The sequence below is a fragment of the Mesoplodon bidens genome, assembly GCF_964165515.1.
Source record: "Mesoplodon bidens genome assembly, chromosome: 16".
NCBI classification, from domain to species: Eukaryota; Metazoa; Chordata; class Mammalia; order Artiodactyla; family Ziphiidae; genus Mesoplodon; species Mesoplodon bidens.
In genome coordinates, this window is record NC_138173.1 from 63,487,629 (window position 1) to 63,513,061 (window position 25,433).

The following is a 25,433-nucleotide window of genomic DNA, read 5'->3' on the forward strand; positions in this document are numbered from 1 at the left end:
CAGCTAGTTTTAGTTCTTGGTAACTCACTGTTCAGGCAACTAGTGTTCTTAAAGTGCACAAAAATGATGTTATCAGTTTTCTAACTAAGCTCAGTCTGAGTCTCAGTCCATTTTCTAACACTTCACTAAGACCTCCACCTGAATTTTAATAAGACTTGAAATGCAGGGCTTTTTTTTTCTAGTGGTTCTTTATTTATAATGTAGGCTGAAGCAACTGATACAAGGTAAAAGGGAGACACGTTACACAATTGTTATTTATACAAGTTTAGAACAAAAAACTGCACAGGGAGAGGTCAACTCTCAGTACAAACTAGCAACTAAACCACAATAATTTACCTTTAGAAACGATTTCTTTATTTTTAGCTGTGACACTGCTTTTACAATATGCAAAAACACAAACAGAACTACCCAAGGCGTTTTGTCACATTCTTTCTACATTGAATTTGGCAACATTTTATATTAAATTTATTCAGATTATACTAACGTTTAAAAACTAAACAAGTGAAAAGCTGTACCAAGGTACAGTTACATCCATTTATTTCAAAGGTTTAAAATACCACTTTTATCTATCGTAATTACCTTGCAGTGATTTCTGCTTTTGCAAAAACCATCTCAAGCATCATATGCACAATGCATCAGCTACTTTTAGTCATCAAGATTGGTGGGCTAAACCACAGGCACTACTGTTGCTTATATTCTGTAAATGGAGCTTGTTTTTCAAAGAAAAAAAGCTTAAACAGTTTCTAATAATCATGCCTTTGCTTGAAAGCCGTAACATAAAATGTTTGAGCGATCACAGCAGTGTTAAATGTTAATATAGAGAACACTGACTATACAGGTATGTTTCTTTCACATCCAGTGCAGTTATGTGTTAAAGCAGAAGATTATGTAATCGACGATTGGAGCCAACAGAGATCTGCAGGGTCTGTGGGACCCACCAGGCTCCTATTCCTTGAGATGTTCGGTCCCAAACGAGCACTTTCAACTGACCCGAAGGGGCTGGCTTTCTTTTTTAAACACCATTGCATTCCCCAAACGTGGTCCCTTTGAATCTACAAATCTCTGCTGGCTTTAGGGGATGGGCATTATATGAAATTTAACTTTCACTTAGAAAAGACAAGACAGAAATCCATTCCAAAAAACATTACCTAGAATACAAAAAAAAAGGGACAGTATGGTGGTCAGATTCCCAGTGACGAGAAATAAATCCTCCTCTCTTCGATGTTTAAATGGCTTCGATGAAGCCAATTAACTGCCATTATTTAAAAGAAGATAAGAAAAACAAGCCCCCAGACTGGTAAACACATTGGCAAGTTGCCAGACTCCAAGCTGGTTACCCTTGTCAAATCCGCTCCAGTTTTTCCAAAATATTTGGGCTTTTCAACGCACCCAGCCTGCTAGGCACGGTTAAGTAAAAGGCATTTGCTATATCTAAGAATTCCCTGCTAGCAATCATTTTTAAATGTTTTCACATTTTTTAAACTGCCTTACCCTTCTGGATGTGTTTGGATTCAATGAAAGTGGGTATAACTAACAGACAAGTAACTGCAGTGGGGGGGGTTCTATGTCTACCCGGTGGCGGCAGCATGCACGGGACTGGAGGTGGGTGCTGTGTGCAGTCAGGAGCGGTCGTGGGAGAAAGGAAGTCCTTAAACACCTACAGAGACAAACACTGCAACCCAGTGTGGCTTACTCGGATGCATTTACCATGAAGCTACTAGAAATTCAACCTACGAGGCTACTCTTAAATGTAACAGGATCGGCTGTGTTGACAGTGTGCCCCTCCCGCGACCCTCCCCCTAGTCCCAACACAGCCTGCCGTTTCCAGAGTTCCCTCACTGACCTAATACTGCGCATCAACTGACTCCCGTTTTCCTCATTCCGAATGTAGTATACTTGAATAAGAATTTTTACCCCTTACCCATTTTGTTTGTACATTACAATAACTTGAATTTGTGTCTAAGCCAGACTACTACAATGCATCTACAAAAGCTTGCAGGAAAGAAAAGAAAAAAAAAAAAAAAAGCTAAGTATAGTTATCCTTTTTTCTGAAATTACTACTTCGTGGTTCCCCTGCCCGACCTCCCCCCCTTATTATGCATTTAAAATTTTACAAAGACTTGTAAAAAATGGAATTTGGCACCTTCAGAAAAATCAAAAGGGAAACTTAAGATTAAAATGTGCAGAAAGAAAACTCAATATTTACAAATTAAAAGATCAAGGTTATGTCAGTTACATATGTTGCTTTTAATTCTTATCTAAAGGTGTCGAGTACTTTCAAAAGAGCTGTGTTCTGAGTTGCCTACAAAATCTTTTGTTTGATTACAGATTGGAATGGATCAAGACAAACTAGGTCTTATTAATTAGACAGTTCGTTCCCCACTGGCAGCATTTTTTGTGAGCCTAAGAGAGCCTAAGTGAAGCGCGGGGCTGAGCGGTCGTTTGTCGTGGTCTTCTTCAGCTTCACGCCCCTGCGGATGGCGTTCAGCATGTCTTCTCCTTGCGGGGCATCCCTTGGGCTCAGGTCTGCAGGGTCACTCTCTGGAATCTGGCCTGGGGAGGCACTGGCACTTGGGGGATCCCTTTCCTGGTCTTCCGCCTCGCTTTCTGGAATTGCTTGTCTGTGCTCCTCGGGGATGCTCGGCTTCGGGCCTGGAAGAGGAGGGTTGACGGAGGCTTGGCCGCTCCACATTGAGGAGGGCATGCTGGTGCCACCCTGGGGGCCCTCACCCACGGACGGCGACTCGGGGCTGTGCTCACCCCGCTCCTCGGGCCCATCTGGAGGGGCTGGCAACACCCCAGGGAGGTCTGGGACGGTGGGGGTCTTGACAGGGATCACGGGTGTTTTGATGGGGATGGGACCAGCTCCTATGGTCCCCCGGCGGACAGAAGGCTTGGTGGAAGGGGTCCGTCGGATGGTTGCAACCCCTGGGGTGACCATAGCAGGTCCGAGGGTGGTGGGGAGGCCAGCAGTTGAGGCTGGGCGCTTCGCTTGGAACATCCGTCGATAGGACTGGCTGATGTCGCTGTTTCTCGGAATGGTGGAGGATTTGTCAAACTCCTGCTGATCTGCCTCCTGGTCACCACTTACAGAGAAATAATCGTAATCTGAAACTGATCATAGGATCCGATTAGAAATCGCCAAGGCAGTGGCTGTGCCTTTTGATCCTTTTGTGTTGGGAGGACAAAGGGCCCCAGAGGCCAGGTACTTCGCCCGCAATCTCATCCCAAGCCTTCCGGGGTTTCTGGGCCAGCCTTAGCAGCCCTCACCATCTAAGAACTCCCTGACAGGGACTGTCGTTTCGTTCACCAAGGGAACGCTGAGCACCAAGAGCAGCGCTGGACACAGCAGGCCCGCACGCAAACACCGCTGAGCGGTGAATAATGCAAAACCGCCAGGCCGCAGCGAGGCTACCTCTGAGCACCTCTGGGAGGAATAAAGGGGGTGGAAAGAGGAAGTAACCTCTACAAGCCTTCCAGCCCGGAATTTGACATGAGAGACAAACCCCACACGGACCATCACAGACCTCACTACCTCCCTCACGATCAACTCGTTAGGCGAGGGCTAGACAAGCAGTGGAACTACTGGTAACGAGTCTCCGAAAACAAGGCACAGAGACAGGTTCCATCAGTGAGGGGTGCTCACTTTCTCTCCAAAAATGGGGTCACATGGAGGGGGGGAAGCATACAGACTGAACATCATAGAGCTCACTTCTGAAGAGCAGCACTCTGACACTCGGGTAAGTTCTGGGGTGGGGGTGGAGCTGTGTGAGGGGTGGTCAGCAGCGTCCCTGGCCGTCTCCCAGATGCCAGCAGCACGCCCTCCAGTTGTGACCACTAAACATGTCTCTAGCCATTGCCAAATGTCCCCTGAGCAGCAAAGTGGCCCTCCACTGAGACCCACTCTTCTAGAGACTTGGACTGAAGGACTGCCGACAGGCTTGGTCAGCTCTCACAGGTCTTTCCTAGCGACCAGCCTGCCATCTTGCTGGCTTGTGTGTGTGTGCTGGCGAGGGCAGTGAGGGAGGCAAGTTCATAGAGAATTTGGCTGGAGTTTGGGCTTCAGACTCTGACAGCCCTTCGACTCAAACTCCAGCTCTGCTGCTTATTGTGTGAACTTGGGCCTCAGTCTCCATGTATGTAAAATGGGGATAAATAGACTTATGACATAAACGATTGTGAAGAATAAATGGGAAAATAAAGAAAGTGCTTGGTACAAAGTGCCGAACACAAATGATGTCGTTATCATTAACAGCATCTGTCTGCCTTCAAATTGGGACATCCCTGTACCCTGATGGTGAGAAACAAACCAAGTTGTGAAATCTGGCCACTTTCCTGCATGGCAGCGACCCGACAACTACAGACGAGCCCTCCAGAGCATTCCAAGATGCTCTACTGTGGCTGGACAGACTCCCGCACGTCTGCCTCCTCCCAGCGGGGAGGGCCTCCTTCCTCACCTGGCACTGCTCAGGAAGCCCGGCTGGAAAGCTCAGGCTCTCCTACCTTGGGAGGGGATGGTGTCCTCAGAGCAGCAGGGGGTGGTGGTCTGGGTGCTGTAGCCGCTGGAGCACTGAAGCGAGTCCCGGCTGCTTCTCTGGGTGTCAAGCTGGAGGCCCCGAGACAGGGCCAGGGCCAGTTCCTCACAAGCCTCCATCTCTTCTCCAGGCTGCAGGTGGGAGGAAAGTGACAGATGAGCCACCAGGGCCGTGAGTCCCCTGTCTGATACCCCCCGAGCCTTTCTGCACTCCTCGTCCAGTGGGGGCCTCAACAGGACTCCTATTCTGCTCCCGTGACCGCCACTGTCTGTGGGCCCAGGGGGCTGCTAACTTGCTTGGACCCTACCCAGGCTCTAGAAAGTTCTAGAGTCTAATTGCCATACAAGGCCTTCCCTGGGGGCCTTCTAAATGCTGTAGCAGGGAGTAGGGGAAAGGGGCTCGGATCCCTCCAGTTGCTGGCCAGCACGTGGCCCCCGCCATGTCTCGAGGGGCCCAGCCAGCTGTAGAGAACAAGAGCGTCACCCTGGTGGCGGCCGACACAGTCATGCTCCGCGGCCTCTGAGCCTCCTCGGCAGCGGCGGGCGTGCCTCCCGCTGCGACGGGGCCTCCACCGCTGGGGTCTGGCTCTCGCTTGTCTTTGCGGCGCTGAAGGGTGTTCACCAGAGGCTGATCGTAAGGTCCTGGCTTGGCCCAGTCCTAAGTGGAACAAGTGTGGTCAGGCGCCAGGGCCTCTGCCTCCACCGGGAGGCCACAGAAGCCTCCAGACAGCTGCCCGCCCACAGAAGGTAGCTGGTCCCCTCGGGGGAAGCTCAGGCTGGGACAGGCCAGCAGCCCCTCCTCTGCCCTCACCCGGCACTAGAAGAAGGGAGCAGAAAATCCTCTGGGGGTCCCCTGGGTACCTCCCCTTTCCTCCCATCCGCCCGAAGACGGAAAACCCGCAACAACGGGGCAGGTAGCCTGAGGGAGACTCAGTTACAGCCATCAAACAACTGACCAACTGCCTATGGTGTCTGAAGGCACCGGCCAGTGGAGAGCACATCCCCAGGGACCAGGCCCTCCCTTCCCATGTCTGGGAGCCCCCTGCTGGGGCCTAGCGGCTCAAGTGACCTCACTCGCCCGGAGTGGCCACCGGGGGGCGCTAAGGGGACTTCAGCCACTCTCCCTGAGGCTGAACCTTACTTCTGGGAAACCGCCCCAAAGGGTGCTTCAGGATGTGCTCTCTGAGGTCCTCACAGAGGAAGGGAAGGCCCCTGGGCCAGAAGAGAGATTCTGAGGGGTCCGAGGGGCCCGCACCACTTGTGAGGGAGGAAGTCACGGCCTGCTCGAGATGGCGGGCCGCCTAGGGGCCTACTATTCAAGTTAGGGACCTTCTCTCCAAATAAAGGTAGAATATCCCCCTGGCGTCAATCGGACTTGCTAGGAAATAATATAAAAACTTTTCGTTTTTATATTAAAGCAAACATGTTTTAATATAAACAAGACTAAAAATAAAGTCTGCAGGTCCTTTTAAGATAAAACATGATAAGCCAAACCACATTTTGGGGCATGGTTCTGTTACCATGGCCCAGTAAGGGTTCAAGGGAACAGTCTGGGGAACGTGGCCGAGGAGGACAATCCTCCCTGATAACAGTGACACCCTCAGGAAACCCCCGGGAGGGCAGAACTTGGACTTACAACTTGGGAGCGACATCCCTGCAATGCCACATCTGGGTCTACTGGGGTCTTACGGGGGTTAACTGGTGTCCCCTAAAGGGAGCTCCTCCAATCTCAGCTCCGTGTGGACATTCCTGTCTCAGCGCTGCCTGCTGCTTTCCAGTTCTCCCCAGTGGGAATTTACTTAGGGAGGAGGTGTTATGGGGAAGAAGGCAGAGTGTGAGAGGAAAGGGGTGGGGGTGGGGTGAGAATCGTGGGGCAGCAGAGGGGTGAGCACAGAGGCAATGAGGGACGGGGGAGAGGGCGAGAGGAGGGCGAGAGGAGGGCGAGAGGAGGGCGAGAGGGGGGCGGAGAGACACAAACCTTCCAGCTAGGGATCTGAGATGACGGGAACATGCCGGGCCCAATGGTGTAATAATGAGCGTAGTCTGGAAGGTGGACAGAGGTGGCCCGAGGGAGCAGGCGGGAGGCGGGCAGGCAATGAGGGAAAAGGCTCGCCCCTACGGGCCCCACGTGGGGCTCGCTTGATAAACTATAGTGAGAAAACCCGTTAGACAACTGGAAACAAACAAAAAAAGGGAGGAAAAAAAAATTAATACAAGAGGATGAGTGTGGAGATACAAGATGGCATTGACATTCAAGGGACGGGGGAGATCTGAATATTTGCAAATAAAACAAACATCAGGGCTCTGCCACTCATGGATGGTCCAGGATGCGAGAGAAAAGCGCTACCGGTGCAAACAATGCCCGCATATTTGACACCAAGTAAGTATTCAGTTGCGGAACTATTTAATCTACATTTTAGAATAGTTTGGAAATGATCAGTGTCCCTAATGTTTGGTGCTCTCAATGGTTTTCGATTATTTCACCAATAATTTCATAGTGACGGTGATTCGCTCATCTCGTGCAAATTTTAAAATTCAAAAGCGTCAACTGAAAGCTGTTCATTCCAGGTTTCCAAAATCATCACTGTTCAGGAGCAGATTCCAAATCAGGGTGAAGGGTGGGGTGATTGCAACTAAAAGGCAGGAAAGCACACAGCCTCGGACGCAGTGAAGTGTCACATCCAAGGGCACGGTGAAGAGGAGGCCATGGTGGGTGGGGGGGTGCAGGGGAGGGGAAGGGGGGAAGACGGATGACCATCCATGTCCTGGGAAGAAGCCTTCACACTCCGAGTTCCCCATACCCCTTCCTCTCCCTCTGGACGACCGCAGAGTCATCGCTCAGGGCCAGGCACCCATTCTGGAAAAAGCCCTCAGTCCTGTCCCTCCCTCTGGCCCCAAGAAGGGCCACGCTTGGTGGAGATTTTGAGTTTCCAGGTTCCTGCGGCTGTGCGGGGAGCAGCTGGCAGGGGATGGGGGAGAGGCTGGGACCCCAGCCGGTCACCTTCTCCGTGGACGCCCAGGCGCCCATGGTGGAGCCTGAGCTGACTGAGGTAGGCGAGCTGCACTCGCTCACGGACTGGCAGGTTTCCGAGGCTTCAGAGGAGGCCGAGCTGGACGAGTTCTGCAGCCGGGGAGGGGCCACACGCCACCGAAAAAGGACGGTCATAAAAAATAAAAGGGTGGGGGGGCAGGAGGGGAGAAGGGCACGCACGGAGAGACAGACATGCATACAGAAGAGGGAAGGATGAGAGAAGCAGAGGGTTAGGGTTATTTTTTCCCCCAAAGCTGCACCAACACAGAGGCCTCCAAGCCCTGGAAAGGAAGCATGAGACCCAGCGAGCCCCAGACCTGCCGGACTGCAAGGCCCCCAGAACCCCGCCGTCTGTGTGTGTGCCTGGCACGGGGGAGTGTGCTCAAGGCGCTGGACTCCCTGCGTTCTCTAGGGCCTTTCTTCCTGTGCCATAGGCCCAGGGCCCAAGGGATGCCATGACTTTTACATCTCTCAGGTGTCCAGGCATTATTGCCAAGAGGACTGACCCCCAACTTGGGTTTTTGCTCCATGTCTGCCTAGAATGGCTCTAATTCCTGGACTCTCTCCCTTTATCCCATGCAACTTCTGGATGTGGGTGGCTTCCAGCTATGAAGCTGCATCTTCACAAGACATGATTTTAGGTCTCTCTGCCTGGGGAGCGATTCTGAGGTTTGAGGCAGTGAATCCCAGTGGTTAGGGTAATGTTTCCAGTGGCCGTCATAGGGAGAGATGAAGCATCCTGGCGAGCTCTGGGACATCACAGAAAGGAGGTCTGGCTTGTGAAAACATCTCTTCAGCCTGATTTTATTAACGCTCCAGTCCCTGCCAGTCTCCCGGTGTCGGCCAGGGAAACCGCTCCCAGCTCCTTAACCTTGGGCAGAGGCAGAGACTGCCTGTTAGCTCATCACTACCTCACGACGTCCTGGTCCTGTCCTGGCATGTGGCAGGTGTTTAAAAGTGCTGAATGGGTGAGTGACAATGACCATCTCTTCCATGTAACTGGGTCCCCCAGGATAGTGCTTTGGGCCCACCCAGGTATCTGCTTTAAGTTTTCTTCACTGTTAACTGCAATCTCATCCCATTCGTATAAGGAAGTCTGTGCCTTCTCTGCTATTTCCCTGGAAGCGTCCCTGTATTCACTGGCAAGGCGGCCAGATGCGTGTTTCTGTCCACCACCCGCCAAAGAAAGGCTCCTACCAAAGGACAGATCCTTAGCCTCCCATCCTGCAGGAGCAAGGAACCGAAAAGGCATTCCACAACGCATGCCGCTCCGAGGAGCCCAAGCAAGGCCAGGCCCCATGGGGGAGGTTCTGGCCACTTCCCCAGCTCGGTGTCTGGTTACCATCCAGGATCTGAAGTCTGAAGGTTCAGATTGAAGTCTTTTTTCTGCCACTTCCCAGTCAAGGAACCATGGGCTTAATCTCTCTAAACCTCAGGTTTTTTTCATCTTTAGAATAGGGATCCATAATATCTATCAGATGAAGATTAAATGAGATCTTGTGTGTGTGTACCTCTGTATATCAACTATAAATAAAAATCAGTTATCACCAGGACTATTTATTTTGGTTCCTGTCACTCAAATATGTTCAATTTTACTGAAAAAAGAACCAGTAAATCACCCCAGGACTGCAGGTTCATATTTTCTTTTTGACTTCCTCATGTTTTTCCTGAAGAACTCCTTGCCTTGATGGAGTGAACAGTGCTAGGCAGGAGCCTAGCTGCACACGTGGTCCATGACTCCTGGGCGCACATGGCACAATTTGAAAAGAGCAGAGTGGAGGAAAACGGGAGAATTCTGAACACATCCTGCCACGTGGCATCCATTTACATCTGTGTACCTGAGGGATCTCCCCCTTTCGGATGTTTGCTCCCTTCCTCCCACCCAAATTAAGGTAACACTACTTCCTCCAGGAGATTGTACTCTCTGGCCTGTGTGATGTGTACAATTTCCTTAAATTTCCCCTCTGCCTTAGAAGCAGCTGTAATGCCTTTTTTTAAAAATAGAATTCTCCATTAAATTTTGCGGTATCCCTGAGTTTATTAAAACTACCCTGGAGTTACTAGTCAAGCATATCTTGGGTACCGGCTTTCAGATTTCAGTAAATCCCCACAAGCTGCCTTCCGCTTCCCTCAACATTACTGGAGACAGAAAGCCCACTGCATTCAGCCTGATCCACACGCGCACAGCAAGGCTGGAACACACAGCTTCTTTTTTTTTAGAAAGGAGTGTCAGTGCACAATACTTTGTTAATGTGTCAGTTGTTAAGAACACACAACGACGCTGCACATTAGAAAAGCCTTTGAGGAACGGCAGATCCCTGCTCCCCCTCTGACCACTCTCACTCTCTGCTTGCAAGACATGCAGGTGCTGTTTAGTGCCACACATAGTGGGGACGGACAGGGGACGGGGTGGTGACCCCTCAGAGACTGAGCCAAAGCACCCCAAGCACATCAGGACTTAAAGCTGCAGCTCCTGGCTCCAAGCGTTTCCATTCGAAATTGAGTGTTGACCCCAGGAAGACAGAGAGAGGCCACAGTGCCCGGGGACGGCTGTAAAATGCCAAAAGGAGCACCGGGCTGAGCAGCTCTGGGTTCACCAATGTCAGCCATGTCAGGCGAGTGACCTAGGCTCCCAAAACACCTCAGATGCCTCTTCTACGTAGAGTGCTCCCCAGAACACTCTGCCAGGGGCACTTTATGGCCAGGGTGGTGCAGAAAGGGTGCTGGACCAGTTGTCAGAAACCCTGGTTCCAGATCCCCAACCTGCAGGTCACATAACTGTGCAACTCGGGCAAATTGCTTTACATCTCCGAGCCTCCGTTTCCACAACAAAACAGGGATAACAACACCCCGCGTGGTTGTTGGCAGGACTACACAGTTAACACAGGCAGAAGCTCCTAGGATGGTGCCTGGCACACAGGAGATATTCGGTGACTGTGAGGCAAATTGGATAGCTGGATGAACAAGACAAGCACGTGACCTTCTGAATCCCAAGGATCTTGAACCAAAGGCTGTGGTCAGCCTCAAAATGTACACGACGGGCTCGGAGCCACCATGCTCCCCAGCGGATGGTGCTGAGAGGCACCCTGGAAGTTCACGTTTCCCGGTGTCTATAGGTCAGGTCCGTGCTGCTTACTAATTTAGAGGCCAACCCACTGGCACAAAAAGAGGACAGAGGGGAGCAGGTGAAGGGTGCTCCAATGCCCACCTCCTGCTCTGGCTGGACCCATTGGCCTGGGCACCTAGCGCCATCTAAGCCAACTGTGGTCAAAGAGACTCAACACCTCCCCTTCTCCCAGGAGCAAGGTGCCAACAGAATCACGTGCATGGGCTCTGAAGATGCTTTCTCATTCTCAACACAAATTGATAAAAGGAAGCTGAGAGTGCCAGGGCAGGTCTCCAAGGCACTGTTCAATGACAGAATCTCCGCCCCCATTGGCAAATGCCCATTAATTACTACATCACGCTAAGCCAGGCACTTACAGGGATGCCAGGGAGTGGCCAAACCTCTTTGAGTCTGTGTACGTGTGAAAACTCCCCAAATCAATGCAGTGACTCAACCATCACCGGCATGATGATCGTAAGCTTCAACCCCCTACTTATGGTATCTCTCCCTTTAGGGGAGCAGCTCCTCTAGAGATGAGAAATTAAACCAGAGGTTTCCCGTCAGAAGACAGGGGTCTGGCCAAGCCCAGGTCCCTCTCTGGTTCCAGCCACTGAGGGTGGTCCAGGCCCCAGGTGCTGCGGCTGCTCCAGGAGCCAAGGACCCTTACCTGGTTGGGGGCCTCCGGCGGCATAGGCGATGGCGACTTGGACTGGAAGGCGTCCTGGGAGATGAACCCTGAGTCATGGGAGGACACGCTGGACAGCCTCACGGGCGCCTGCTGGGCCAGGCTGGAGCCGCGGTAGCGGTAGTGGGAGCTGGGCGAGTGCGAGTGGGAGCCGTGGGAGCCGCTGGACCGCGAGTCGCTGCTGTTGACACTGTTCAGGCTGCTGCGGGAGCAGCGGGGGACAGACGACACGGGACGACAGGGGAGAACGACATCATGCAATCAGCCCCCGGCCCCAAGAAGCAGTGCAAACGGCGAGCCATGTTTTCAAAACACCCCATCATTAAACTAACAAACAAAACGGTTTTTCCTGTGAGCAAGGGGGGGAACACCAGCCACAGAGACTCAGTTCTCCGACGGCACAACCGGGCGTCCTTAGGATGGAGGCCCGTGATTCTAAAGCTCTACTCTGTCACCAACCACCAAAGCCAGGGGACCCGATGTCCGCGGCATGAAAAGGGCTCATCGCATCTGCTCGCAAAAACTGTGACCCTGAAGCCAAAACCGCTAAGGCTTCAGCATGACCCGGTTGGAACACCCAAGTGCCTCCTTTCGATGGACCATCTGGGTCCAGGAGACCAAAGTCAACCCGGCCAACCATCACTCGGCACCCAGACACTCCTCAAGGAGTCCCCCGTACAGAGTATCAGCAAATCGACTCTCTTCGTGTCCATGTGTTTTACATTTTATTTACAAAGTTGGTGTTTTAATGAATGGCTTGACCCTGAACACAGGTTCTCTGTTAAAATATCTGTGGGCCCGGCAAACAGAACACCAGGCAAGAGGCAGGCAGCTTTCAGGGACTCAAGGTCATCAATCTAAGCTGTTTGCTTCCAAGATGGAACAGTAAACAGGATTTCAGAAAATGACACATGCCTCTGGTGTTCTGTCTGCATTCCATTTCCAGGCGTAAGAGATACGTCCTACACTCTGTCTAATCACTCAGATCACGAAACCCAGAAAACTGAACAAAGTCTCGTGGTCCAAACGAGCAGAGCTGACATACAAGAGCAGCTGTAGAAGCATCAGAAGGCGTGAAATAAACAACCCAGCCTGGGATTAGAATGTTTGTGGTTTCTGCTCCTAAACCCGCAAGAAATTCTTGTCAAATTTTGCAAACTCGGACAGCTAATAAGGTAGTCTAGGGCTGCGTGACTGTTCTATACCAGAATTACTTGGTGTGAATGTTCCAACAGGTATAGGGGAGTGTGCTGGAGGGAAATCACTGGGGACATTTGCCAGGGATAATTATCATGATTTTTTGCTTTTCCCCCAGTCAGCCAGAAGAGGGCATTTGGAGACTGACAACAAAGTTCACTGCAATTCCACTGCAGCAAGCTCAGAACTGGTGTTGTCCATGGGACATGATTTTCTATGGAAACTAAAACTGTAGAAAGAAAAGATACTCGTGCAGCTTTGTTTTATACTCATCGAGATAAAGTTTTCTTGGTTACCAAACAAAAAACATCCTCAGTAAAAAACTTGAGTAGATGTGTCATACACACGAACACACACACAGCCCACAGAGGATGACAAGAAACCAACATCTTCAGGTTGCTGAACGTCAGGATAAGCATCTTAAGTCTGAACTTCCTGCTCCGTGTACACTGCACAAGCTCAAGTATGAAATGAAACACACACAAACACACGTGTAGAGAGATATTACCAGACACAGATTCGGCAGATCCATGCTGCTTTTTACCCTCAATGCTAATTCACAGGAAGTGGAAATTCATTTGGCTTTGAAAAGTCAAAGAAAAAGATTAGCAGGTGAAGTGTACCAAGAAAGGAATGATGCACGAGGATCACGGGATGCACCCTCATGGGAAGAGAATAAACTTGGCAGTCAGCAAGCCAAGAATGGGGCTGAACAGAAAACTGCCAGAAAACAGCGTGGCCAATGGCAGAACTATTCCAGTGGATTCTCACTGTGAGTCACTAGGTAACGCTAGCGCTTAACAGAGCAGTGATGGGAGTAGTGGGAGTGGTTAACAGATCAAGAATTCTGTTCACTTTATGAAGCCCTGAGACAAAACTTGGGGGGCAAATGAGGGCAGGAGCCACTGTTACTGCCTTCACTTGTTCTGGCGACAGCAAGATGAGCCTGCACAAGAATCAACCTGTTTGCCTTTTTTTTTAGCCCATGTGCTTCTTACTCTGCTAAACAGGGAAGATCCAATGCGAATTCGTAAGATGGGAAAATCCATACGATGTACACTGAGTGAGAAAGCTGTGGCCACTAGTCCGAGACCTGATGGGATTTTCCTTATGACCCAAAACTAATCCAGAGACTAAAGAGTGAGACCAAAATCATGATGGGATCCTTTCACCTGATCACCATTTCCTGTTTAAAATGAGCCATTTTAGAGCTCAAGACTGACTCTAATGCTCACATTAGCATAAAGAAAAATGCTGTGTCCCCAAAGCAGTGGCCCAGCCGGGCCTCACTTACCTGCAGACACTTGATTTGCGGGACATGGTGGTGCTGGGGGAAGAGGGTGGAGTCTGGTACGACCAACTGTAATCAGAACCTTTCAAGTCCAAAATCACCTAAGGGGATAGAGCCAGGAGGGTAAGCAAGGTGTTGAGAAGCAAACGTTATCTGTCCAATCTTAACAGCCATCATAACAGTGGAAATTCTGCCATCATCGAGGAGTGGGGATCGAAAAACATGCTGTTAAGATTTTTTTTTTAAATTAAAGAAGCGTAGTACCAATCCATCAACGTCACAATCCTTTTTCTGAGACAAGCAAAAATATAATTAATGCGGAGAGGGGAGGAAAACCATGACATAAGTCATGGAAAACCATGACAAAAAAGAAAGAGGAAGATTTACAGTTAGTTACATTAACAATTTATAAGAGCCATTTACACCCAAGGTTAGAATTTGTAGGGTTTTTGCTTACACCACCACATAGACAATAATGGGTTCAGGATGTGTTGATCTTATTACATCTTAGCTACCTGATATTCAGTGGTCACTTGTGCCCTGTTTGACCCTTAAAACCTGACAGAATCAAGAGAAACCAATTCTTTCACAATGACTTCTACATCTGTCTCCCTTACTTGACAAAGAGCTGTTTGAGTACAAGGTCTACCTTCCATTCATACAGTAGGTGCTCAATAAATGTCTACTTACTGAGTGAATGCCTGCAGGCTGTGGTCTGATAAACACAATTTCATAGGATGGAAAATATAAGCTCCCAAATTTGTCTTCCTAGTTGGCTCCCAAGGCAGTGATAAGAATTTTATACAAAAGGCAAAGGCCAGCACATGATTTATCACCTGTTCCCCCAAACAGGTCTCTTCCCACTGGATACAGTGTTAATGTCACATGAACCAAATGAATCAACATTTAAAAAGTCACCTTTTTCATAAGATAAGAGAAATCCTCATGCACTACTTACTTAGAATGGGAGAAATTCAGTGAGAATGATTCACAATGATGACCAAGATACATCACTGTCATGTCTCTAGGAGAGTTTATTTCTAGAGGGTCGGTGAACACATGGTTAACAGCATGGGCTCTGGAAATTGACAGCTTGGTTTAAATCCCAGTTCTACCAGTAACTACCTGATTAAGTGACTTTATCTCTCAGTGCCTCAAGGTCCTCCTCTGTAAAATGGGGTTAATAGTAGAGGAAGTCTATGTAAAGAGCTTAGAGCAGAGCGTGGTACACAGTAGGTGCTGTATAATGACTAGGGAAGATGATTACTAGGCTTCACAATGTAAAACATGAATGTTATTTAAAATGAGATATTGCCACAAGGAACCCTCAGGGCCTTGAACCTTTGTCTCTTCGGCTTTCTCTCCCATGCTTACCCCTTGACTCCTACCTGTTCACTTGAAGAGGGCAGTTTGTGAGGGTCCATGGTCAGGCTTTTCAGATCTTCTGATATGGTCTGCAGGTGAGTTATTTCCCCTAGCATTGAGATTTCTTCTTCCTGAAAGTAATTCACAACCTGTTATGAGTGATTCACTTTATCATCTTGATCCAACTGTTTTTATTAGGGACACTATCTAACACTTTCAGCTTTTCAGAAGAGGCATGCAGGGACTGGTACATCTTTGCTGAAGCCATTACCAGCCCTTTTTTGGAGGAAGTGGAGAGGAAAATGAAATCAGCCATCATCGTGGAGAGACTTGTGCACCTGGGACAGGGGTGAACAAGCCACAGCCAACACGTGGGCCTTCCTTGAAGTGTCTGGGGGCTGGTGGGCCTGCTAGGGTGGTCCGCCTGTGTGTCCTCACGGGCTCCTGCAGCACAGCCCCTCTGCAGGCCACGACCCGCCCTCCCCACCCACGAAGTCACTCAGCTTCAGTGGATGACAACTCTTTGGAGACGTTTTGGCCCAGATTTGACAGCCCTTTGTGACAGCACGTGTGTGTTCCCTGGAGGTTAACGTCCCCCTTCTTTCTTGTTTTCTCCACCAACTTAATCAAGGGCAAGTGAGGCAGGAGCGGGGGACTATGGAAGAAACAGTCATTCACGTCACCAGGGCACCAAGCTGCAGCTGTGGCACCAGGGAAGAATGAAGGAGTCAGGGAAAAGTGCTCAGGGGAAGAACTCAGACTTGGGCGTCTTGCTAGGGCAGAGCAAAGGGAGTTGGGGCACTTCCACCAGCTTCAAGAACACCCACAGCATAAGTTCTCAAGGCCTGCAGCCGATTTCCTTAAAAAATAAGTCTGCAATGACTCACTGAGGCTTCTCCCATATTAACCTCACAGTCACTCCTTGGCATTCAGCTTGGTCAGTGGGTCTCAAAATCAGCTGGAGGACTTGTTTAAAACCCAGATGACTGGGTCCTCACCCCCAGAGTTGTGGATTCAGTAGGGCTGGGTTGGGCCTGAGCATGTACGTTTCTAACCAGTTCCCAGGTGCTGCGGCTGGCCTGGGGACCACACTTTGAGAACCACTCTGCAGGGCCTTCTTGACTTGGGGAGAAAAAGTAAGTGGAACCATCATTAGAACATAGAGTGGGCCGTGCAGCCATCAGCAACTTGCAGACAGCTATTCATCCATAAAAATGACTCCACCATCATGATTCCCGACACACCGCAGCTTCTTAATGCCTCCAGGATAAATAAGGAGGCTCTCCTCCAAACTGGCAGTTCACGCCTTCTGGCACTTTCCACTAACTCACAATCACGGGCCGCAGCATAGAGATGAAGCTGCAGAACCGGCCACGTTCTTCGATCAAAGCCCTCCGGACTGCCTGCTTTTCTGTTTCTTCCAACAGGAGATACTTATCGTTGACGTCTTGGAGCGCGCTGTCCAACTGGGGCTGGATGTCGCCTCGCCCTGCAAACGAAACAAAGCCCCAAGCTTGGCATGCTGAAACACCAGCTCCTGGAACCAATGCCCTCCTCCCTCAGGTCCTTGCTGGAGTAGAAACCACAATTTTCCAGGACTTTTCAAAAGTATGTATTTATACCCAGAAAGGATTAAAAGAAGCTGTTTTCTAGGACCAGCCACTTCCAATTTCCAATGCCCAAAGAGCCTATTTATCCTGGTTTATTCATGACAAGTAAAATTTCCTGGGGTAACTCGTTCTGACCTGCATTCTGAAGAGGCTAAGGGATGAACAAGGTGAGGGCCTATGGATGTTGCCAAAAATGGGCACAAACTGGCTTTGTTGGGTCATCCTCAATGAAGGAGCCTCTGTTTAGACAGAAGTTTCTGTCCCAGAATACAAAGGTGGCCAGCATCAGCTCTCTTGGCTCTGGGGGGCCCCTGGGACGCCTTGGCAGTTACTTTAATTCCCTAGTGGAGAGTCCTGAATGCCCTTCCTGTAGAACAAGCCCAGCAGCAGAAACACCTGCAGTCAGGTCTCTGCTGGTGGAGGACTGAAGAGGGCCTGGGTGCTGAGCCCGGCCCACGCCTGGGAGTCATCTGGCCCTGTCCACACAGCCCAGTTACGCAGAGGCACCCATTTCTAGACTTGTCGACAATTCTAGAGCTTGGTGAGGCAACTGTCTTTATAAAGTCTTATTTGAATGCAGCCACGCCCATTCATTTACAGGTCGTCTATACCCGCGCTCGTCACAACTGCCGAGTAAAGCTGCTGTGACACAGACTGTTTGGACCCTGGACTTAGATGATTTACAGTCTGGCCTTTTACAGAAGTCTGTATAAACATGGGGAAATAGGCACTGTGTCAGAGGGCGTGGCTACTGTAAACCTGATCTGGGGACAAGAAGGGGACTGTCCCCAAGACCAGCTCCTGAGCTTCCACACTGGGCTCCCATGCTCACCTACCACCTGAACCAGAGGAAGAATTTCTAAACTCCTTCAGGATGGAGGCTTGGACTCTCCAAGTCCAGCCCCCAGTGAAATGCCACCTGTGTATACAAGTACTCAATAGGTGTGTAATAGGTGTATACAACAAGTACTCAATAGATGCTTTAAACAGAATATTGGAGTCGAGGGGCGGTAGGGGCTATCCAAGCAAACCTGCTCCCAGTTCAGAGGAGGTGGAGGCCTAGAGAAGGGGAGGGGCTGTCCAGGGCCATTCAGGGGGGCAGGCAGAGTCAGGACAGAGCCCACACCGCCTGACCCTCTGACGCTGGACCCCTCCTCCTCCTCCGCGGCTGCCTCAAGCCGAGGGACTGGATTCCACTTGCCTCCTGGGAAGGGGCCTGACCGGTCACCACGTACCCCTCCTTAAGAATGCGAACGCCATAGAGCAGGAGTCCCCAACCCCTGGCCTGTCTGAGGCCTGTTAGGAACCGGGCTGCACAGCAGGAGGTGAGCGGTGGGCGAGCAAGGGAAGCTTCGTGTGTCGCTCCCCACCGCTCCCTCCCCCTCCCCCTCGCTCCCCACCGCTCCCCGTCACTCCCCACCCCTCCCCACTGCTCCCCACCACTCCCCACCCCTCCCCGTCCCTACCCATCGCTCCCCACCGCTCCCTGTCACTCCCCGTTGCGCCCTATTGCTCGCATCACCGCCTGAACCTCCCTCCCCAGACCCCATCCGTGGAAAAATTGTCTTTTATGAAACCAGTCCCTGGTGCCAAAAAGGTTGGGGAGCGCTGCCGTAGAGAACACTAAATGCAATGTGTTATTTGGTTTGAAAATGTAGAGGGTCAGGGAAAACTACCTCGTATGTAGGAATATATTCTGTATTTTCTCACAAGCAGATGAGAAAGCTTCATTTGGAAACAGAGGCAGTCAGGCGTCAGGAACATCCAACTAGCAAAAGTCACTGGATTTTTGGCAGGAGTTAAGTCCTAAGCTAGCAGAAAAGGGGACTATCATGGGCAGTCAAAGGTCACCCTCGAAACCACCTTAGGTGGCATTCAAGTACAGTCCGTGCCCCGTATGTGGAGCCCTCACTAGTCAGGTGAGCACACACGTATGCTGGGTACAGCAATACACAGTGTTTAATTCCACGCTGGAGCGATTTTATCCAACAATTACGTTACGTGAGAATTTGCTCTGAGAAGTTTCGCTGTACTTTCAAGGTGACCCACTCACCCATTCCTCCACTCAGTCATCGGTCACCATCTCCCATCCTCCCCACCCCCCCATAATTCTACCAGTTCTTCCAGTTTCTCTACCATGGTCACTGTTTCCATTACTTCCGCCAGGATGCCAGAGAGCCACCCTCACACATTACCTGGCCCCTGAGTCACAGGTTTCACAAGTTTTTAGTGGACAAGACACTTGTCAAAGCGTCCTCCCATTCTCTCAGGGGACTTGCAGGGAAGCAAGGGCTCCCTCTTGACACAGGCCTCATGGAGGGTGGGCGGGTGGGTGCACCTCCAGCCCCATGAGATTGGGAGTTTTCTCTATTTTTTTTTTTGGCCACGCGGCACACTGCAGTCAGGGATCTTAGCTCCCCGACCAGGGATCGAACCCAGGCCCTCAGCAGTGAAAGCATGGAGCCCTAACCACTGGACCACCAGGGAATTCCCCAGCATTTTAAAATAGAGGAAACTCTGGGAATTCCCTGGAGGTCCAGTGGTCAGGGCTCCATGCTTTCACTGTGGAGGGCCCGGGGTTCAATCCCTGGTCGGGGATCTAAAATCCTGCAAGCCCTGCGGCACGGCCAAAATAAAATTTTTTTTGAATAAATAAAATGCTGTCTTGCGTGGATGAATCCATATACACCAAACGTGTACATGATACAAGCCCTCTGGTAATGAAACTCCCTGTGCCTCTGCAACCTGCCAAACAGCCTGGCCAACCCCGGGCCCTGCAGGTGAGGCCACATGGTTGCGGCTGCTCCAGAGGCCTCCTTGTAAGCCTCTCAGCCTCTACAAGGATGCTCCAACTAAGGAACCACGGAGGGCTGCAGACCAAGTCAGCGTGTTCTTAACTCCAGAGGAGGGAGGTCTGATGATGGTAGCAATTTCTTTCAGTACCAACTTATAAGAAATTGAGGAGGTATCTTTACGTCCTTTCACAAGTTATAAGGCACACACCTATCTGTAATTAATGACACTGACTTTTAAAAATACACTGACAGGGCTTCCCTGGGGGCGCAGTGGTTGAGAGTCCGCCTGCCGATGCAGGGGACACGGGTTTGTGTCCCGGTCCGGGAAGATCCCACATGCCGCGGAGTGGCTGGGCCCGTGAGCCATGGCCACTGAGCCTGCACGTCCGGAGCCTGTGCTCTGCAACGGGAGAGGCCGCAACAGTGAGAGGCCTGCGTACCGCAACAAAAAAAAAAAAAAAAAAAAAAAAACACTGACATAGGAAAGCAAAGTGACTAGAACCAAGTGTTACCTAATCTAATCTGGTAAATATAAACTTAAATTATTCTATGATTAGTCAAGTTATTTTCAATGTGTATTATGTTATAACTAAAGGACTTCCAAATTGTAGTATTCTAAAATAAGTATAGGGCTTCCCTGGTGGTGCTGTGGTTGAGAGTCCGCCTGCTGATGCATGGGACACGGGTTCGTGCCCCGGTCCGGGAAGATCCCACATGCCGCGGAGCAGCTGGGCCCGTAAGCCATGGCCGCTGAGCCTGCGCGTCCGGAGCCTGTGCTCCGCAACGGGAGAGGCCACAACAGTGAGAGGCCCGCGTACCGCAAAAAAAAATAAATAAATAAAATAAAATAAAATAAGTATAATCTATAAAGACTGCTATAATTATAGAGAGTACATTTCCATGTGGGATATATCATAACCTAAAAACACAATCTTTATTTCTTAAATTCACTAACACAACATGTAATTACATTTATAAAAAACTATTTTTTTAATAAAGAAATTATTCCATGCCTCTGTTGGATGTACTGGTTTTAAGATACAGTCATCTTTCTAGGTCCACAAATTCAGAGTTGTATTGGCATGGCTTAATATACAAAAACCTGTTCATTTCCCTCCCATCAGCAATGTGAGGAGAGCCACTGCTGATGACCTCAGTACAGGTCCTGGCCATGCCAGCCCCCACATGGACCTGACTCTGTCACCTATTTCACCTTTGTTACTGCCACCCTCACTGTGCCACCTTGATCTCTCACCTGGACAGCTCCATCAGCCCCTAATAGGCCACCCTGATTGCACTGAGACCAGCTCGCCCAGAACAGCCCCAAATTCCTTTCAAAATGCAAATCTTATCACTTTTCAGTAGCTCCCGCTGCTTTCAAGAAAAGTCTAATGTCCTTAACGTGGCCTGTCCTGCAAGGCATGTGTGGGTCAGCTTCTTAGACCACCCTCTGCCTCTCCTCCTCCCCTCCTCTGTCCACTTCCCAGGCACTTCTCCAGGGTCTGGCTCCATACCTACACATCCACTCTCCCTCCCCACCTGTCTAGCACCTGTTCATCCTGCAGGGCCCGGTTCTTCACGAAAGCCCTCCTTGAACTCTTTCACCAGACTAAATTCTCTTACTTGATTCTCAGAAGTTCCTTATACATACCCTTCACGACACTCCTCCCAATTCTAATTTTATCTTTATTTCTCCAGTTCTTTGATTGATGGCAGTCTCCCCTACGGATCAGGAAGCCCCACGAGGACAGAAACCACAAATATTTTTGCTCAGTGCTGTATCTTCTCTGTCAGCACACCTGCTTGTAAGGCAGGTACTCAAATATTTGCGAATGAACGAGGCACTGATATAATAGCCTGATCTGAGTTTGCTCACTGGCTCAACCATCATGCCCTTAAATGGCCTAACAATGGAAAATGAGCAAATTCCAGGGCTGTCCATCAGCCAAAAGAAGAGAGGAGGTGCCTTAAACATGCTTTCCAGACAAAATTCCTGAGCAAAGCATTGCTTGTGACCTTCTCTGGAAAATCTAAGTCAACTCAGTCTCGAGAATTTTTTTTTTCCCCTGCTGGTTTCCAGGTCTTGGTTGGATTCATGCTGGAGAATTCCGCTAAACAACAGCCAGCAGCCCCTTACTCCCTGCACAGGGGAAGTCATATGATTATTCTCTTTACAAAAAATGCTCCTGGGGCAAAGCTCTATTAATGGGCACCATGTCATGGGCCAAAGCAGCACCCCTAAAGGAGAAAAGATTTGATTTTTTTTAAAGTAGATAGAGGTCACAAAGCTTTCTGGAATGAAATCAAGATCCCATATTTTCCCAACATTTACATTTTAATTTTCCTTAATCTACATACACATAAACGTTCAACACAGGAATTAACACCCCCATTTGGCAGAGGGGGAAACTGAGACTGAGGGAACTAGGGTGGCTTGCAAGTCCCTGAGCGAGGAATGGGCACAGGCAGATGCAACCCTCCGTCCTTCTCATTCAGAAGCCCACATTCTTTGTAGCTTCAAGCTCACAGCAAACATAAATCCTGGGAACAAGGCGGAAGGGGCTAAACATTCTACATAGTAACAGCCTGATCAAAAAGCCAGTCAAGTGATTAGCGTTATCTGGAACCTCCCAGCCTCTTCCTACACGCACTGCAGCCCATACCTGAGCCTCGTGGCTGAACCAAGCCAGATGCAGGCAAAGGGCTTTCCAACGGGCAAGAACCAACCCAAGACACACTGGGCCAAGCTCACCGTCAGGAACACATCCGAAGTCCTCTTTGCCCCCAGACAGACGTATGGAGAAGCCATTGGAACCCCACAAAATGACTTCCATCTGCCCCTGACACACTCATGCAAATACCGTATTTAATCTGAAGACGCCCACTTTTTCACATTTATACCTTACAAATTAAGATGTCTTACAGTCAGTGGGGATGTCATCGTGTAATCGGCATTTTTTTTTCATCATTCAGAAAATAATAGTGCATCTTACAACTGATGGCATCTGAAGTCAATGGAATACGGGACATAAATACTGAAACATGGGGGTACAGTTTCAGAAACAGACATGCAAGGTGATGCTGGAGATTAGAATTTGGAGTGAAAAATTCTCTTTTTCCACCAAAAGGTGGCTATCCTTATTATGGCTACATATATCATCTTCTACTCTTAATATCCTGCAGCGGTTTTTGATCGATTCCCCAAAGCAAAACCAACCAGAAATCAAAAGACAGAGAGATTTGATCAGATAAGATCGGAAGCTTTTGGACTTAACCATTTTCTTTTTTTTTTTCTTTTGACGTAAACATTTTCAAACAAACTCAATTTCTGTTATTCTTTCAACAGGCTGTGCCTCAGTTTTCACTCATCTGTTAAATATAAAAAAACAGTACCGGGGGCTTCCCTGGTGGCGCAGTGGTTGAGAGTCCGCCTGCCGATGCAGGGGACACGAGTTCGTGCCCCGGTCCGGGAAGATCCCACATGCCGCGGAGCGGCTGGGCCCGTGAGCCATGGCCGCTGAGCCTGCGCATCCGGAGCCTGTGCTCCACAACGGGAGAGGCCACGACAGTGAGAGGCCCGCGTACCGCCAAAAAAAAAAAAAAAAAAAAACAGTACCGGGTTCACATGGTTGTTGTAAGACCAACCAAATGGACTCATTCACTAGAGCATTCAGCAGAACGGCCAGCAGGTGGTCAGCGCTCGGGAAGTGGCAGGTGCTGTCGGCAGCCGCGCAGTGTCTCTGAAGTCCTCCTTCTAACCCGGGGCACCGCAGCAGGGGACAGCGTGCCTCCGTAACGATAAAATGCGACAAAAACTCCGAAGCGGCGCGCTCCAGTGAATCCATCAGCGTGCCTGGCGAGGGCACAGGAGCTCTGTGCCCACCCCCACCCCACCCTGCATCCTACGGAGCTCTTCACCGGGACGCTCACTGGTTTCCTTTATAATAAGTCAGCAGCTGTAAGCACCGTGCCTCCCTGAGTTCCGTGAGCCCTTATAACAAATTGTCAAACCTGAGGGGGTTCACGTGAGAGCCTAAACTTGAGATGGGCTGGGCGGAGGGGTGGGGAGCCTGCGGACCCCGCTTGTGGCTGGTGAATCTTGAAGAGGAGGAAGTCTTGTGGGACTGAGTCCTTAGCTAAGCCAACGCTGGTAGTTAGTATCTGAACTGATGTGACTTGCAGGACACCCTGTTGGTGTCAGGGGACTGACGTTAGAACATAAAGGCCTCCGCCATCCTGGGGACGGCTTGAAGGCAGAGGCTCCTTCTGCTTCCATGGCTGCCAAGGGGCTGTAGCCGAGAGGAGGCACTTTCTATCTACCTCCTGAATGAGCGAAGATGCGCGCTTGCCTCACAGGGCTCCTCTGCGGCGGTCACTGGGGATGCATGAATGAAAGAGAGGCGCCGGAAGTGAAGCAATAAACCCCCTGAAAACTGAATGGCTTGCAACTCAAGAAAGGCAGGACTACACCCCAGCCATCCAGTCCTGCACCCGCACCACCGGCTCAGCGTTCTCGGGGTAAATCAAAACCACGTTGCGCAAGGAATCGATATTTCAAGCACGTCGTCCTTTTTGTCCTCCGGCAAAATTAACACCGAGAAAAGCACTGGGCTCCTGCTGGGGGCTCTCCCTGCCCGCCCGCCCCCCCCACTGTAAATGCATCTTCCCAGCTTCTAAATGCAGCCACAGGGAAGCCAGGCGCTCCACACCTTGACAACAGTCACATCACGCACAGGGACGTTTCAGGGCATCCGTTTCCGCTCCCGCAATCAGCCGTCTGCAGCCAGAGTCACAAGCAAGGCACTTGATGAGCTGCGTCGGGGCAAGGCTTTCCCAGAGACCAGCTCTGCGAAGGAAGGGAGCTCGTAGCTCTGGGCCTCGGGGGGATCTGTTTGGTCTGTTTTTACCTAGAATTCCCTGGTGTGAAGTATGACGAATGAGTCCCCTGGCCTCCGAGGACTACAAGCTTTCATCTCAAAATGCAACAGTCCCTTTCAGGAACTTCTTGGGTTAGATTCCAACATCTCTATTGACTGCAGTTAGGTACAGCGTTCCGAATGCCACCCGGGGTCTAAAACGTGAAGTTTGACCACTGCTGCTTGTACTAAGATAGAAGGAGTCAGGCTGCTTTTCGTTATGCTTTTCCCCCATCGGCCCATTAGCACAGGCTGGCAGGGTCGGCTGCATCACCCACTGACCTCTCCCTTCTCTCTCCTTGCTCTGCTGACTGCTTCACCTGGCATTTCTAGGGCCAGAACCTTATGTCAGGCTGTGGTTCTCTAACACTGACTCATTAAAAAGTCCATTTCACACAGGTTGCCCCATTTAGTAAAACTGTACCCATTCAATTATTTCCTGCATAATTAAATGTGTGCACTCCTATAACACCTTTCCCAAGCCTAGAGTGAAGCAGTGACTCGATAATCTTCCCTGCTGTGTTATGTGCAGTTGCATCTAAATATCCAGAAAGACCACAAGGCTACATACAAGTGGTCAAGCAACCCCTGGAAGTCTAAGTGATCACCCGTCTGCATTTGCAGTCACCGCCTTGACCTCAGAAGGAACTTTTCCAGCTTTAGCTCCAATAGAGAACAATCATTGGTTTGGGCTCAAAGTACCCTTTTCCCAATCGCACTGGTGTGGTGATCCATCCCCCCCAGGGATGCCCACTGGAGGTGAGCAGGAAGTGGGGAAGACGCCTGGAATCATGGACCAGCTCTTTTCACCACCTCACGTCAGCATTCAGAAAGGACCGTTGTTATTTTCGGTTGTCCCTTTGCAGACAGCTGACATGCATCACAGGAGGTGGTCGGAGAAAA

The 25,433-nt window shown here is 50.1% G+C and overlaps 1 protein-coding gene across 9 annotated transcripts in view; it reads right to left on the bottom strand.

Moving 5' to 3' along the window:
* Positions 1-169: 169 nt before the first annotated feature.
* Positions 170-25,433, bottom strand: part of MTSS1 (MTSS I-BAR domain containing 1) — a 164,741-nt gene continuing 139,477 nt past the window's right edge. For 3 of the 9 annotated variants that reach the window (XM_081214332.1, XM_081214333.1, XM_081214338.1), the window contains 8 exons: positions 16,541-16,698; positions 15,233-15,340; positions 13,848-13,945; positions 11,339-11,558; positions 6,513-6,707; positions 5,019-5,192; positions 4,504-4,666; positions 170-3,114 (listed from right to left, as the gene is read on the bottom strand). In XM_081214332.1, the coding sequence (XP_081070458.1) occupies positions 2,414-3,114; positions 4,504-4,666; positions 5,019-5,192; positions 6,513-6,707; positions 11,339-11,558; positions 13,848-13,945; positions 15,233-15,340; positions 16,541-16,698 (1,817 nt within the window). In that variant the 3' untranslated portion in view covers positions 170-2,413. Of the gene's footprint in view, positions 3,115-4,503; positions 4,667-5,018; positions 5,193-6,512; positions 6,708-7,535; positions 7,656-11,338; positions 11,559-13,847; positions 13,946-15,232; positions 15,341-16,540; positions 16,699-25,433 lie in introns of all 9 variants that reach the window. The other 6 variants (XM_081214335.1, XM_081214339.1, XM_081214340.1 and 3 more) reach the window with 6 other exon arrangements.